This window comes from Corvus cornix, chromosome 1A, assembly GCF_000738735.6.
Source record: "Corvus cornix cornix isolate S_Up_H32 chromosome 1A, ASM73873v5, whole genome shotgun sequence".
Taxonomy (NCBI): domain Eukaryota; kingdom Metazoa; phylum Chordata; class Aves; order Passeriformes; family Corvidae; genus Corvus; species Corvus cornix.
The window spans coordinates 6,089,201-6,105,468 of NC_047057.1; the positions used below are offsets into that span (position 1 = coordinate 6,089,201).

The 16,268-nt window shown below is 43.2% G+C and overlaps 1 protein-coding gene across 6 annotated transcripts in view; it reads right to left on the bottom strand.

The window, feature by feature from the left end:
- Positions 1-1,064: 1,064 nt before the first annotated feature.
- Positions 1,065-16,268, bottom strand: part of BEND7 (BEN domain containing 7) — a 46,478-nt gene continuing 31,274 nt past the window's right edge. For 2 of the 6 annotated variants that reach the window (XM_019290901.2, XM_019290896.2), the window contains 5 exons: positions 15,835-15,954; positions 15,544-15,600; positions 15,296-15,433; positions 7,748-7,798; positions 1,065-3,007 (listed from right to left, as the gene is read on the bottom strand). In XM_019290901.2, the coding sequence (XP_019146446.1) occupies positions 2,946-3,007; positions 7,748-7,798; positions 15,296-15,433; positions 15,544-15,600; positions 15,835-15,954 (428 nt within the window). In that variant the 3' untranslated portion in view covers positions 1,065-2,945. Of the gene's footprint in view, positions 3,008-6,310; positions 6,895-7,747; positions 7,799-15,295; positions 15,434-15,543; positions 15,601-15,834; positions 15,955-16,268 lie in introns of those variants that run through there. The other 4 variants (XM_019290897.3, XM_010407771.3, XM_019290898.3 and 1 more) reach the window with 4 other exon arrangements.

Below are 16,268 nucleotides of genomic sequence, written 5' to 3' on the forward strand. Positions count from 1 at the left end.
AGAAGGACAACTGAGCTGGGGAAGGGTCTGGAGCACAAGTCTGAGGAGCAGCTGAGGGAGCTGGCAGGGCTCAGCCCAGAGAAAAGGAGACCTTAGAGCAGCTTTTCAGTACTTAAAGGGGGCTTGTAAGAAAGACAAAGAGGACTTTTTACTAGAGGTTGTAGGGACAGGACAAGGGGCAACAGTTTTAAACTAAAAGAGGGTAGATTTACATTAGATATTAAGAAAAAAATATTTACAATGAGGTTGGTGAGGCTCTGTAACAGGTTGCCCAGAGAAGCTGTGGATGCTCCATCCCTGGAAGTGTTCAAGACCAGTTTGGACAGGGCTTTGGCCAACCTCATCTTGTGCAAGATGTCCCTGCCCATTTTAAACATCCCTTCTAACCTAAACCATTTTGCAATCTGTGACCAAGATGCTCTCTCAGCACTACCCAGAGGGGAGGGCCTGCACTGGCCCCGTCACGCCACACGGATGCAGGATGTGCACCAGGCTTCAGCTGGTCCGGGCAGCCACTGAAATGTGAAGGAAGCTCTTGTTGGGACTTCTTACCAGCAGTGTCTCCATAGTGCTCCTTGTATAAAGCCAAGAAGGTGTGGTGAGCCGCTGCTTCACTTCACTTCACTGGCTCCTTGGAATTGATGGAAGATTACCAGGAACATGTTTTTGCAGGAAGTATCTTCTAAGGCTGCACATTTGATGAGGGTGTGATAATGAATTACCAAGCATATTTCTTTGCAGCTACTCCAAACTATGAGTATTGGTTTGTCCTTCCTGTGTGTTGTTTCCATAGAAGCAGAGCTTAACCTTTTAAGTGCAGATTATAAAGGCACCTAATTCAATTAAAATTAGACTTCAAGCATATCAGTACTTAATACTCAAGAGTTATTACGCGATTGGATATAGATGTTGTTGTGATTGGCAAGGCAGTGTGGTTTCTGGCTGAGCCAGCTGGAAAAATAGTATTGTGGTGGTAACTTTAGGGCTCTCCTATGTGTAGCCCACTGGTTGCAAGGTAATTCCTCTAAAATATGGGAATCCAGCACAGAACACAGGAACGCACATGCAATTAAAGTTATTTATTGTAGGTTTTCTTTTCTGAACTGACAAAGAGGATTTCCCAGAGATCGGTAACACGACACAATGTTATACACCATTTCACAACTAGTCCCTTGTCGCTTTATTAAGAACATAGTAATTTAAAAATATCTAAATATTTACATATTAATAAAACATATATACAGAAGATTGAGACATTTTTACCTAAATATGGAATGATTTTTTTTTTCTTCTCTCTAATAAACCCTATAAAAAGATTTCTGAAGAAAGTCTGAACAGTAGTCACAGTAAGTAAACACAAACGCAATCTTCCAAATTTACAAAATGCAGATTTCATTGCTGAAGGGTTACAACACAACGGACCGGTGCCCCCTGCCCAATGCAGGCAACTCCAAGCCATGAAGGAAGGAAAGACTTAAAATTTAAGGTTTGCAGTGCACATTCAATCTATTCCACAGTTTCAGAGAGATCATGGTCATTCCTAAAAGTCCATGGAAGGTGGGTAGGGAAGGGCTGGGAGCCTGGTTTCTCAGGCGCCAAGAGAACAAACCGTTCATGTTGGCTTCAGTGTTATTTGTGGGTATTCCGTGACACCTGAGAAACAGGCTTTAGGATTGTTAAAAAAAGAGGTGTTGAGTATTTTGAAAACCATCCCACTCTGTAATAGCACTTCTGTTGAGACACTCAAAGGCCAAATAGTTTCCAAAAAAAAAAAATAAAGTACCTAAGATAAGGTACACACAAGGAAAGGAAACACAGTGGCAAAGGCTCTAGCAAGCTCTCCCTTGAATTGCAGGAAACGTGCTCAAACTGCCTGGTGATCGATAGGTGTTGCAGGTAAGACCTTCAAGATTTCTTCGCAACATTTTTAAAGTGAATTTAGTGCTGATGAAAGGTGCAGAAGTGAAGGTTTTCAGGGAGGGCTGCACACAGTTTTACCTTAGCCCTGACCTGAAAGGACTGACCCTTTCAGTGTCTAAGAGGGTAGTGCAATTTCTCGATTGATTCACTAGTCTTAACTGCTGAGATATCAATACAGTGCCAGTTGAAAGGTGACTTTTTTTTTTTAAATAGGTGAGTATTGTTGCCAAGGACAGTGGTTGAAAAATCACAGTGAGCAGACCCTCTTCTTGGATATTAGAAAATTAATACATTTTGAGATTGAGGTGGCAGAACAAGCTGGGGGCTACAGTGAGAGGAAAATGACCACCTCCAGCAATCTGCACTACAAATATGCTCAAGAGCCATTCCACTAGGGCCACATAAGGTAAATTGTTTGAGGACTAGCTTCTCCTCGCTATAACTAGGAAACTGCTGAGAGAAATCCTGCTTTGTTTCCTCCTAAATCCAGTAAGGACTTTTTAATCAGAGCTGTGTGCGACTGGTCATTGGTACCACAGCAGCCAGGAAAGGAAAAGTGGGTTTGCAGAAGCAAAGAGCTTCACCAAATCGGATATTCATCAAGCCCCCACAGTTCATGGTGGAGAGAGAGGCCACCCTGGTCCCTGGGGACAGGAAGTCACCACTTCTGCGTGATTTAAGATGAAATACTGCTGGCAAGCATACAATCATGTGGAAAAATACAGTCAAGGAGGAGAAACATAGGCAAGAGAATGACCTCAGAGTGGATACCCGCTAATTCGGTAACGCATTGGATGCGGAGGGAAATCATCCTTAATTAAGATGAAGAGCAGTGAAGCGATCTGGTGGTTTCATTACTTGAGGTTACATGGAAAATGTGTGGAAACAACATAGACTTGTAAGAAAAACCGTACGGATGCCCATGTCTTGTGGTGCACTGAAGTTCTCGTGCTGAGCTTGCGGGAACATTACTCAAAGGAGAGGATGTTTCTATCCGCTAATAACACTGATGCAGGATGTGAAATTCAAACTGAAAAATCTGGGTTTGCATCTATCAGATGGTCTGTTGTGGTGTCGAAAAGGTTACCTGAAAGGAGAAAGAGTTTGAAGGAATCAGTTAAAAAAATGTAAGAATTTATGATATCAGTAATTTGCAACAAAAAATTTAGTATTTTAGAATTATGGAAATTATGTATTTGAATTTTAACTTTAATTAGTGATGGGGCTGAACTGCTGGTGTGCACACAGGCAGCGCTGCTGAATTCCATTTAGAGGCAGAGCTCAATTGGCTAAAGAAAAGCAAATTAAATAGATTTTTTTGAATACAAAATTTGCCAGCCAAGTTTTTCACACAACATAGAGTGCAGCCCACTTCAGTGTAAAGCGCTGCATTAGTCTTCAGCACAAACTGCACTGCGACGCTCACCCCTTTGAAGTTACGGTTCTGAAGAAGTGAAAAAAGCACCCCATGAATTTTAAACCTTGTGTACATACTTTAGGATCTTATTTGGTAAAAACCCCCACCACTCCACAGCAGTCTAAATGTATATAGGAGAAAAAATATATATACACCCCCTCCTCGCCCCCCCCATAAAAGGTGCACAGTATGATTATATCCATTCTTTTTTAAAGCACTTTAAGAATGTGCTTTTTCTAAACAGAACAATGAAAAGATGGACAGAAGAATTATGACAAGAGCGCTAAGAACACAGGGCAAACAGAAGACATACATCAGTCAGCCTGAGAGGCAAATACACCTCAATGAAAAGGGAAGACATACAATCATGCATTGAAAGGATAAAGATTTATATTACAATAAAGGATTTATATTTAAGGTTTCGGGAAAGGTGTTTTTTTTTTTTTTTTTTCAAGTTTCGTTTTCTTGATATTGTATTTCAAGAGAAAAGGAGACAACCTATATAGAATTGGATTGTTGCTGTTTTCTTATCATCTATTTCTTTACCAAGAGATTGCTCTCATCTTTTCACAAAGCTGTATCACCCCTAGACCTGAGGATTGGGATGTTAGTGTTTCAGCTTCCGTTAGGGATATCAAAATTCTTTCTCATCTTGAAATTAACCCCAGCGTGGAGAAACTACACAAATTCTCAGCATGGCTGTGGTCCAAAGCAGGAGTAAGGAGTGCTACCTCATGGTCCTATATCTGCCTACATCTTTCCAATCCAATTTTCAATATGAGGATTCAAAAAAGGGTGTTGCAGCTGGCTTACATTTGTTCCCACATGCAGAACTTATGGGTTATGCCTTCCTTTTGTTTTTCTTTTAAACCACAAAATCCTGACACCTTGTGTAAATTGTACACTGAAATAAGATGAGCCTTTTCACAATACCAATGTACATAGAAAGACTCTAAAAGCTGCCACATCCTCATCCCGATAAAGATCTATCTCACACCCTCCAGGTATCCTGTATCACCAAGAAACTAATTAGCCTTTCCACTGAGCCCACGATAATTACCCCCGAGCTGTCTGATCTGTCTCAGCTCAGGTCTGGACACAGCCTGCAGCTTTGGGTAGGTGCAAAAACTGGAGCTCTCCAAGACCAGAGCTTTGATAACATTTGTTAGAGAAAGTTCTTCTAGTATTTTCTTGAGATTTATCTGTCAATGCACCAAAGTTCCCAGCAAGTTTAACTGCCACAGTTCTTCCAATTTACTTTAAACACCCTTCAATCAAGAGCCTTTAAAGCCAAGGCCCTCTTAGTGTAGAGGGTGATTTTAACACAGGAGCATAATTTCTGCTCAGGAGTGCTAAAATATAATTGGGAAAAATGTCATCCATAGATTTATGAGGATGTACTAGCTTCATTTTTTAACCAGGCTTTTGAGTTCCAAAAGAGGTTTCTGAAAACAAAACATCCCCTGCTCTCCTCAAAGCCCAGGACTTCGTTAGTTGTGGGCACAGTGGGAGCTGGTTCAGACCTGGCTGTGGGTACTGGCAGCAATTGACTGCACTCAGAGCCTGGTCCTGCTGGCACCAAAGGAGAGACACCTCCAAACATGACTGCAGCTGACCTGGCCTTCCCTCTGGAAGCAACTCTCTTCCCACCAATGATGGAGAGAGCTGAGAGCAACCACACCTCTGACTGAGGTGTCCCAAAGGAAGTGTCAGCCAGAGGCTGTGATCCAGACTGAGGCATTTCAGCATCGCTAGTCCACATATACCCAGATCTTGTTCATAATGTCATCGGTGTCTCAGGCAGGACTGACAGAGCTGGAAAGGCAGATTAAAGGCATCTGAGTTTTCCCTTGGTTTTTGGCACCAATGCTCACCACTGATTCAAGTAATTCTCTCTGGGCGCTTTTGCTTTAGAGTTTGTTCAGTTATTGAAGATCAAGAGAGCAACTGTTCATGCATAGCTCCTGAACCCTGTCTTTTCTCCCCATGCAGTTGCCTGCAAGATTCCCTCAAGCAACCCAATTCACTCTGGTTTTATTATACCAAAGCACCAGGTTAACCACTGATCACAGAATTACAGGATCATTCAGGTTGGAAAAGATACTTAAGATCCTGCACCAATAACCATATCCCCAAGTACCACACCTACACATCTTTCAAATACCTCCCAGGACGGTGACTCCACCACTTCCCTGGGCAGCCTGTCCCAGTGCTTGACAACACTTTTGGGGAAGAAATTTTTCCTAATACCTGAGGCCATGATTTACCTGATATTAGCTGTCATCTGCAACCAAGGCCCATTGCATGAGGCACTGTACAAACACACAGTCAGAGAGACTTTTCCCCAAAGATTTTTCAAGCTACACAGAGAAGACAGCTGAATAAATTACACGCAGACTCTCTTTAAAGAATCTGTCAGTAACACCCCTTTGTAAAACCAGCTGTACTAAAACAGGGAAAGACCCCTGTAAATGTCACATTCCACCTCTTTTGCTACATTCCTTGATAGAAAGCATCTATATTTTGTCTCTATCTCATAATTACTGTCATTATACTGTCTGTGTATCACTTTAAATAATCTGCTTCCAACAACAGTATGATATTACACAGATATGTCCTATAAGGAGGCACTGGCACACATATAATAATGGGTGTGAGTCAAACTCTTGGCTCACAGCCTGTGAGCATCACCTCCCCCCAATGCAAACTGCAGCGTGGTTTATTTAGGCATCCTTCCACAGATAGTGTGGAGCAGTACACATCACACACAAGCATTTCAGCTCAAAAGCTGCATGCATGGATGCTCAAAGGTGTACAAGCAAGCAGACCACAATGGTGATCTGCAGTGGAGTGGAAAGGGAGTTGCCTTCTCTACCACAACCATCTCAACACACTCATTTCCATCCCTGATGTACAACCTGAGTAGAGACTACAGAAACTGTGCTCCAAAAAACTTACAGCGAACTGTTAATTCTGCTCCTTAATGTGATTACCAGAGCAATGAAAAGATAACACGACATCACATTAACAACCTTTATTAGGGTCCTCTTGCAGTGGAATTGCTTTCCTCCCTGATAAAGGAAACCAACAGGATGTCACTTGGAAGGGACCTTTCAATGCAGAGCTTCCTGCATCTTTCATCACAGCCGTACCCTGAAATATTATTCAGCGGCTGGCCAGGAAAGCAGGACAGCGGCTCCCAGGCAGCGCGTGCTCCCAGCCCCCCTTGGGTCCATGCCAGAACCAGACTATAGCTGCTTGTCCTCCCTCCTGCTCTGCTGGTCCTACTCCTTAGTAACTGCACGTGCTCCGACAGTGCTCCACGGCTGGCAGCTGCTGCTCCAGCACACAGCAGCGGGGTGTGAAAGCTCCTTCTCCAGCCCTTATGCAAGAGAGATTAGGGAGTCCTGGCACAGGAGACAGATGCTGTGATGGTCACCAGTAGTCTCCCATCCTCCCCACAGCTGTCAGGTACCGTGTGATGTGCTCAGAAGCCCAGTACCAGCCCTGTCCTGCTCTTCACAGCAATGGCACTGCTGATCTCCAGCCACCCTTTGCTGTTAAATGAAATAATACAAAACTGCACTATAATCAATGACATTACTTGTCTGCCCAAGATGTTCCCTCCTTTTGATTTGGCTTTGGGGATAAGAAGCAGCATCTCAGTGACATTATAGACTCTGAAATACAGGGAAATGACCATCTCCCCAGACTCTGGGCCCACTGGATTTTCAGAGGATGGCAGCTCAGCTCCTACCATCACGGCACCTGCTGATGGACCAACTCTTAATGGGAGGGTGCTTCAAATTTCAGTCTCAGTCTGGTGAGACTGGTGATTTCAACGTCAAATTCAACAGTGTGGAAAAATGTTATTTCCCAGTCTACACAGCTGCACAGACTAGCTGCTGTATAGCAACTGTCAGGCTTTTAAGGCAGGGTGGCTGCACTTCAAGAATAAGTAAACTAGCACTTAACTAGCATGTAAATATGTCTACAATCCTTCTCTGAGCCCAAGATATTATTGCTAATACCTCAGACAACTCAATAGATGTGACACTACAAATTATTGTGTTTGTCCCTACCAATAACTCTGTTAAGAGATAAAAAATACTCCCAGAAATATCAGGGATAAGCACAAGTCCCTATCTGGCATAAGTGTAACTTATGGGCGTTATTAGCTTAGCTGCTCCCATGGACCTTGACGTTTTATGAATATGAAATTGAGGGAAAATTTGTAAGATTGTGATGCATTTGTTTTTTAACACAGACCATTCAAAACTTTAGATAGCAGAGTCCTGTGTGCAATTACCCAGCTGTACATGGCAAGTCAGGATTATTGAAAAGTGCTTCTGTGCCATAAATAAACAAAAACACATATGGGAGACTGATAAAAATTTTAATGCATTTTACCTGTTTGTAGTAGAGAAATGTCCGGCTTCTCATCACAGTCAGTTGCCTCTGCTGATTACAAATATAAACAAGAAATCTCATTACTTTTACTGAATACGGGAATGCAATTAAAAAGCTACAGACTGTAAAGTGATTTTGCATTTTCTATCTACTTTCCTCAGCTGCAATTTACAAGTGCTCAGTTAAAAACTCACTGCTTGGAGGAAAAGGTCATACAATAAAAATGCAAACTCAGAAGTGGGAGTTGGGTATTAAGAAGCAATTGTGCCAGCAACGGGATGGAGTAACACTTGCTCTTTTTAGGGTTTCAGGATATCTGTATGATAAAAGGAGTTTGTGATCATCTGATAAAGTCACAAGAAAAGTCTTGGAGGAATAGCCTTGCAGGCTGGAACTCTACCCTCCGACAGTCATCTGATGCCTGCAGGGAAAGGAACACTCCCATTTGTGCACCCAAACTTCCTGTGACCACAGGCAAGCTCATTTTGCAGGGGACAGATTTACTAGGGCAAAGTGTCTTCAAAGATGCAGGTTGGTGCCCAGTGTAATTAAAAAAGCATGTGACCACGCTGGCAATTACCATGTATATGCACACGTGCTTTCAACCCACAGTTTATGCAAGAGCATTTGACTTAATTTGGCCCACGGTGAAGGGAGGCTAAAAGCCTAATTTGTTCATTTTGTATTTGCCAGAGGCCAAGGGAATGCACAGGCATAGCTTGTCTCATTCAGCAGATGTGCAGGGACTTGTTAGGCTGTAGTACCTAGAATGTGCATGTGAACCCTGAGTAAATCAAAGGTGTGTAACAGGAAATCAGTGTCTAACCTACACAAGCCCTACTCAAAATCCTATTACCTTTGTCTTTTGTCACTGCAGCATGATATTTAAAGCCTTTGAAGTGCAATGAGATATTTGAAGGCACTTCAGCAAATGAGGTGTGGTCATACAGGACAAGCCCATTATCACTGAATCATAGAATAGTTTGGGTTGGAAGGGACCTTAAAGGTCACCCAGTCCAACCCTCCTGAAATCAGCAGGGAGGGAGCTTCAACTAGATCAGGTTGCTCAGAGCCCTGACCTTGAATAATTCCAGGCATGGGGCATCCACCATCTCTCTGAGCAGCCTGTGCCAGTGTTTCACCACCCTTGCTGTAAAAAATTCTTCCTTATATCTAATCTAAATCAATGGTCTTTTAGTTTAAAATGGTCACCCCTTGTCCTACGAACTACATTGTACAAGGTCAGTGTGGTGGATATATATCTACTCACATCCATGCACTCCACAATATCCACAGGCGTCAAAACCAAGGCTGCAGATGCACTAAGCAACTCAGTTCACTTCCCACTTGGAACTAAGCTAACTGTCCTGATCACCTTCATCATGAGGATGTTGAGTTGTTGCCCTCATGATGATAATGTCCAATCCAGCTCCTAATCTACATTAGTTTTCTCATGTAATCCATCAACCCTCGTCTATCCATCCCTGGACCAAGAGACTGCTGTGCCTCCCACATGCCTGGATGTCAGGTTAGTTTTTAGCTAGGTTCTGCAAAATTAACTCAACCAAAGAAAACATAAACAAACAAAAAACCCTGGTACCAGGCTTCTTTCCTGGTTTAAATGCAGAGCTCTGACAAGTTTGCAGCACAGACTGCAAGTGACTCGGTGCCTTTTTCTGCTTTCTGTGAGAAGGTGGCACCCTGAGCAGAAACAAATCCAGTGCTTGGTACAGCTCACTGTGAAAACCCTGAATTTTGGAAGGGACAAGTGGCTCACTAAGTGGGAGAGGTCAGCTAGGCTGGTTTGAATCTGGACCAGACTCTCAGTGATGGAAGGACTGGATGTGCAAGGGAGGAGACACCATGGTGCAATGATAAGCTGAGACTCAGCCAATGGGATACACATGGCTTAAAAAATTGGGAGTGTCAGTCTGAGGCCAACTTCTAGTAATGCTGTGAAGAACTACCTGCACCAGGTGATTCTGTGGCACAGCAACTCTGTATACAAGAGATAAAGCTGCATCTGGCCCCTTGGGTAGAAGGACCCAAGCTATGAAAATGGGGGAAGCCAGATCTGAGTGTTGGCAATGGACTAGAGAGCCTTCCCTCTATGAATATCAGGGGTGGTGCCAACAGGCTGCCCACTGTAGTGACAGCTTTTATAGAAATCTCTGCAGCAACTCCTAAAGTAGCTCCAGAGATGTGGTCATCTTTCTACCTAACTGCTCTTCTTACACCTGGCTAACAGTGAACCCAGAGGAAGGCAGTAACACAGAAACAAATGTAAGCAAGGAACTTTGAGAAGATAAGGACTTGAGTCTCCATCTCTGCAGAACCAGAAGTTACCTGGCAGTTTTAATCTGGCAGAAGGACTGATAGATGAGGTTCAGCTCTCTTTGTTCCAGGCTCATTTCTCATGCCAGCACAAATGTTTATACAGTCACCAAGATCAGATCCAGTTAAAAACTGACAACATGGCCACAGGAATGCCTGTGGCAGTGCCAGAAAGGGAGTGGGAGCACAGCAGATGCCCAGAGAGCTACTCACTCTTCTCAGCAGCTGCCAGGATTTGTTTTATGAAACTGGATGTGTAACTGCAGCTCCAGGTGAAGTACAATACAGGGGAATGATAAACACCTCGACCTCCTAACATGGATATAAACCACCAGCCTCTCACATGTCATTCCAAGAAGGAAGGAAGGTTTGCCTTCGACAACCGCACCCCACAGACTGCCAGCCAAACCTCACTTTGTCTTGAGCCAGCTTGCAAGACAAGGCAAGCAGGAAGAGAGCCTACTGTGGGAACTCAGAGCCTCTTCTCTGTCCTTTGCTTAGATAGAGTGCAGCAACTCTTGCAAAACAATCCTGGTAGTCATTTCCTTAGATTCCCCCCAAATTGTGTAGCTTCTCAGGTACAGGTCTGTCTGTTAAGTGTACACTTGCTGCTTTGCTCCTTGGACAGAAGTACACACATGCTCAGGGCTGGGAAGTTGAATACAGCAGTTACTATTTTAATATATCTAAAATACTGGCTGCAAACCCACTGTACCACATGCTGGACTTCATTCCACATCCTTCCTGGCCCTGTGTGTTTTTTGCTAAGCAAAAATCAACCCAGTCTCTTGTAGCATGTAGTCAAAAGCACAAACCAGGGAATCAGGAGGATGAAGAAAACCAGAAAGAAGAAAAAAACCTCACACAAAACGATGGAAGCAGCAGTTTGAGCAAGGACTTGGGAGAAAAGGCATACTTCCAGGAAAAAAATAAGCAATTTTTTTCCTTCTTCCCCACTATTTTACAATGCAACAAAGTAATGTAATTTTAAGCAACAATTCAAGGATGAAACATCATGGCATGCAAGTTATTTAAATGAGTCCTGCCTGAACATTTTCAGCATGTTTTCCAAAATTGCTGTATTTTCCTTTAAGGAATCAGGCAGTCCAAAGGTTCCAGGTTGTGCACAAAGTAATCACTTGGCATGAACAGCTCCTAGCCTGCGTACTGTGGCAGTGTTAGAACAGAATCACAGAATATCCTGAGCTGGAAGGGATCCACAAGGATCATCCAAGTCCAGCTCCTGGCCCTGCACAGGACAGCCCCAGGAATCCTACCCTGTGGTAATTTACATATTACTGTTATTACATATTACCCCACAGCATCAGCTTTCCCATGGACAGCCGCTATGGAATAATGGCTCATGGGCTCTTCAAAACATAAAAAGGGAGGAAGAACTTACTGTGGGAGATGTGTGAACCCTGACCTGCTGCTTATTAATGGATGGAGAGTTTAGTAATCAAAAGGCTCGAATGCAGTGTCTGCACAGAGGTGACAGGAACAGCCAGTCAGCTCCCTCTGATTTTACCCGCTTTAAGATCGCTGTGATAATGGCTGACTGTGTCCCTCTGTGCTGCCACTGGCAAGGCCACCAGACACCTGCTCATGGTCTCTTTTGCAGGGTGAAGAGACCACGCTGGGGCAAGTCCGGCACCGTAAATTATGAGGCAATTTGCATTGTAATTCACGCTGCCTTAAGAGAGGAAACCTATGCACATCCATTTCCTTTGACTTCTTCCCTTTCCGGGCAACTTTGCATCCCATCCCATCCACTAAAACGGTTTAGCTTCTCTTCTGGGAGAAGACAGACCTGGCATTATGAAGCTGTGCTCCACTATGCTCTGTTCTTGGCATGACATGGGACCAGTAGTCAAGGCTGAAGAATATTATCATACTCTTTAATTTTAATTATAACATCTGTTTGTAACATTAACCTCGTAGTCTCTTCTCCCCTTTGTGACAGCTAACTTGTGAAATTTTGAAAAGACTGAACAAGGCCAATAAAAATTTAATGGCAGTGGCAGCTTTATTCTCAGATCTAACAAATAAAAAAAACCTTATCCAAGTCTCAGATCTCAAGCAATAATCTAAAAGAACTAAGAAAAAGCTGAAGCTAAATAAATAAATAAATAAATAGAATATTCCCAGCCATGAAAAATATTCTCATTGATTCAGAACATAAACGAATTTTTATTTGGCTTAGGATAACAACTTTTCAAAATCTACACGGGGGAGCTATTTTCTAGAAAGCAGAATTTTAAAGTGGTTTTTTTGATTAGCTTTTGAAATAAGGAGCTTTTTCAGTCCCTAATTCTAGGAGATGAGTCAAACATGATAAATAAGGTTGAAGCTGGGCAGCATCTATGATCCAGTGATGATAATTTTATTTAATTTGGAAATACTCATGGGACTACACTCTATAGAAGGGGCTACAAAAAGCAGATCCACCCCAATTGTTTGATAGAATTCTCTGAAATTATTAATGTAATTGAAAGATAGAGCAGGATTTATGTTTTCAGACTGAAATAATGTTTCACAGGATAAAGTGGAGAGGGCTGCTCATGAATGCAGTGTCTTACTGTCTGATTTGAAATGAAAAACTCATCAGAGGATGTACTGAATGGCTTGGGGGAAGGCAAGCAGGATGAGAAGCCCACCCCTCCTCTTAAATACTTCTGCTGTTAAAATTTAGCCCAACACAGTGCTGACTAAAAAGTTGTCTTGTGACCTCTGAAATAAATGGATCATCTTAAGCTTTCTCCATATACAGCCTGTGCATTATGACAAACCAGGAACTGATGTAGATAAATAATGTGATCAAGCAGCAGGGAGACACATTGGCTCAGAAAGTTTTGGGTGAAGTTAGACTAATGCTGGCTCAGATTTGTTCTTTGGGCACCTTACTCTATCCCCACAAGCTCAGCTGGCATGTTCCAGTGAGCAAGTGGAGACAAAACTGAAAGAGAATGACCTAGGAACATGGATATAGGACACTTCTGCTTCTGCTCCACTGGCCACAGGCAGACTGGAAGAGCTCAAGAGCTCCGCCAGAAGAGTGATGAATCCCACATCTCAGTGGCTGCAAGTCCCATAGTTTTAAGATACTTAAAAGCCAAGTTTTATAACATGAAGTCCTGGAAGAGCTTCTCCCTCCATGTCTGCCCTCCCCTCCTGTTTTGGTCCCTGTAAATTACACATGATTTTGGTATGGTTTCACAATGAATTGATAAATTGTGCATAATTCCAACATCACCAGTTCTATATTGGGATAAAGCTGCTGAGGGCTGAGAGACTATGCTACCACACACCACAACATCCTTCCCTTGGTCCTACAGACCTCCCCAAGCATCTGCTAACACCCATTGCTGGACACAAAATATGGGAATACATGGATCTGTTGCTTGGTCAGCTCTAGATTCCTTACATCAGAAGCTCACAGTTGTAGCATAAAATTACTAACAAACCTTATTTCAACATCCTGAAGGCTATACTGCAACCAGCTCTCTGCTCCTGCCTCTCCGCTCCCATCTACTGTTTTGCTCTCACAAAGGCCTGGGAAACCTCTTTGATTCAGTGCGAGGTCAGGTTGGGCTAGTTACAGCCACCAGAGAAGATGGCAGTGGATGGAAAGGTGCAAGTGGCCACAGTGGTGTGTTCAGCTACTCCTGACACACTGAAAACAGCATGTCCGCCTGTGGCCACATCAGAGAGAAACTGGGGCACTTCAGGGACTGGCCAGTAAACAGCACAAAAGAGAGCTTTTTTACAAATCTAGGTATTGTGCAGGATTTTTTTCAACAAATAAACTTGAGGGGTTGCTAGGTACACTGCTGCTCACTGCATCCACATACATGTGAACAAGTTACCTTCCCTAGGCAGCACAGACAGGGGAGCCTATCTGATTCTGGCACACTACTCAGCTTCACTTATTTTCCTTCATAGTCTTGCTAGCTTAAATACAATATCCTCTGCTTAGATTCTCCCATCCTGAGCAAGGACCAGAGATAGAGGTGGCCCCATTTGAAAAGCAAAAGCTGAATGTCATCGTCATTTTAATTAATATCCTGCAGGGGCATGAAGAAAAGCAAATAAAAAACGATGAAAGAAAATAAAAATCAAAACAAAATTAGGTCAATCCTCTCTCCTGAGGGATCTTCTGCAGTCAACCCAAGGACCCTCTGCTCCCCACAGCCTGCACTGCACCCTCCACTTTACTGTAGCCTGACATCCCACTTCCACCCTCCTGTCCTGGGGAGGCTGACAGGCAGCCTTGGAAGGGGCAGAAAGCAATCCTGTTGTACAACACCAGTAATCTGACACTGCCTTTAACAAGATTATCTTGTATCCCTCTGTCCTCCCTCCCCCAACACACACAAGAAACCCTTTTTAAGGCCAGTGCTGGTTTGTTTCTCTACCCTGGGAAGCTTATGCTACCGAATAATCTGCACTTTTTTCCTCCCCCAGTGTTATTTCTGTCTCTGGGTGTTTCTCATTTTCCTCATCTGATGTTTTTCCCTCCTGGCATTAATAATGTCGTGGAGAATGATTTCAGATGCCAGCATAAGCGTGTGTTTCAGAGATGCAGCTTTGGACAGAAAAGGTTGGCTCTGCGAGACAGGGAGATGGAGAGGACATTTCCTGAGGTCTCGCTCACCACCAGGGACCACGGGGTGAGCGTGTGGATCCCCTGTGGAGCCATCAGGTTTCCCATCCCATGAATGTTAACAGGCACTTAATTGTGGTGATGGGCAGAAGGGAAGAGGTGAAAAGGCAGGCAGCTAAATACAGTTAACAGCAAAAGCGTTGTTTAAGGAGGTGGCACACATGATGTGGCTCAGACAACAGTGTCAGATGTGTGCAGGGAAAGACAGGCAAGAAATACAACCCCGAGAGAGCCTTAAGAAAACTGCAGGATGAGAACAAGGAAGTGAAGCCTCGTATGGAGAAAGGCCCTAGTAGTACTGGAGGGATGAAGATGGGAAGGAGACTAGTTATGGTTTACAAGGTAATTACATGTCTCTTAAACAGTAACATTGCTTTTCCAAGAATCCTACTGGGGATTTCCAGGCTGCATGTTCATGGCTGGAGCTGAGAGCTCACGAGCCGCATGCTGTTGGGGTGAAAGCTCAGCACTGAGCTGCAAGCTGGTCTCAAGCATCTAGGTTATCCCAGCCCAAGCTTTGCAGCTTTACTGCAAAACCCTGCCTAGATTACCTGTCACTGCTGGCAAGCTGCCTCCCACGGTTTGCAGATCCTTGCTGGTACAACCAGGATGGGTGGTTGGGTTTTCTTTGGTTTCTGTTTTGATTTTTTTTTTCCTGATTCTTTCACAAGGAATGTGAGAAGACTCATCTATTCTTCCAGACACACATAGTATAGAGGGAAAGGTCAGTTGGGTTATGTCTTAACAGTACAGTGAGTGGCTTGTCAGACCAAATAACACAGAATTAAAAAACTTCTACCTGCAGCCCTGGATGGATCAGCTAATTTAAGGACTTCTGGGAAGAAGAGTTTGGATGCTAAAGGAAAGGAGACAACATTTGAGAAAGACTCCAACTTAACTTGTCTGTAGAGACAGCTCCTAAACCTTCTACCATTCCAAACCCACAGAAACCTGCTAAAGTGTTGAGTTCTAATTTTCACAGCATGAACAAGTACAACTCTGCAGTCAACAGGAAAAACTTCTGTGGATACAAAGGCTCTAAGCTTTTAATCTTACACTCACATGTTGTTCCTCATATTTTTATACATACCTGAGCCTCTTTTTAATCGTCTTCTTGCAAGTTTGATTTGATCCTGAAGAATCTGGACCCAGTCCCTAGGACCAGGAAGTTTATCCACATGGTTAGCAGTGCAGTATTTTTCTGTAAAGACTGAAATAAAAAGACACCACCTTTTTGAAACTTGCCACCAGAATGAAGAAAAGGAGACTGGAGAGAATTATAATCAAAATATATGAAATTACTGACTGATTAAAAAGAATTTTAATGGCCAAACGTAGGGTTGTGAGAATAAAGTGTTTCATGAGTTCATCATTCAGAAGTCATTTGGCTGCATAAATACCACAGTAATGTCATTGTTACTACATATAAAAGCCTGTCCCAAAGAAACATTCTATACATGATGTCTTAATGAATTTCACACAAAATGATCGCAGAAAAATAATCGTGTACTTTGAACTGAATCT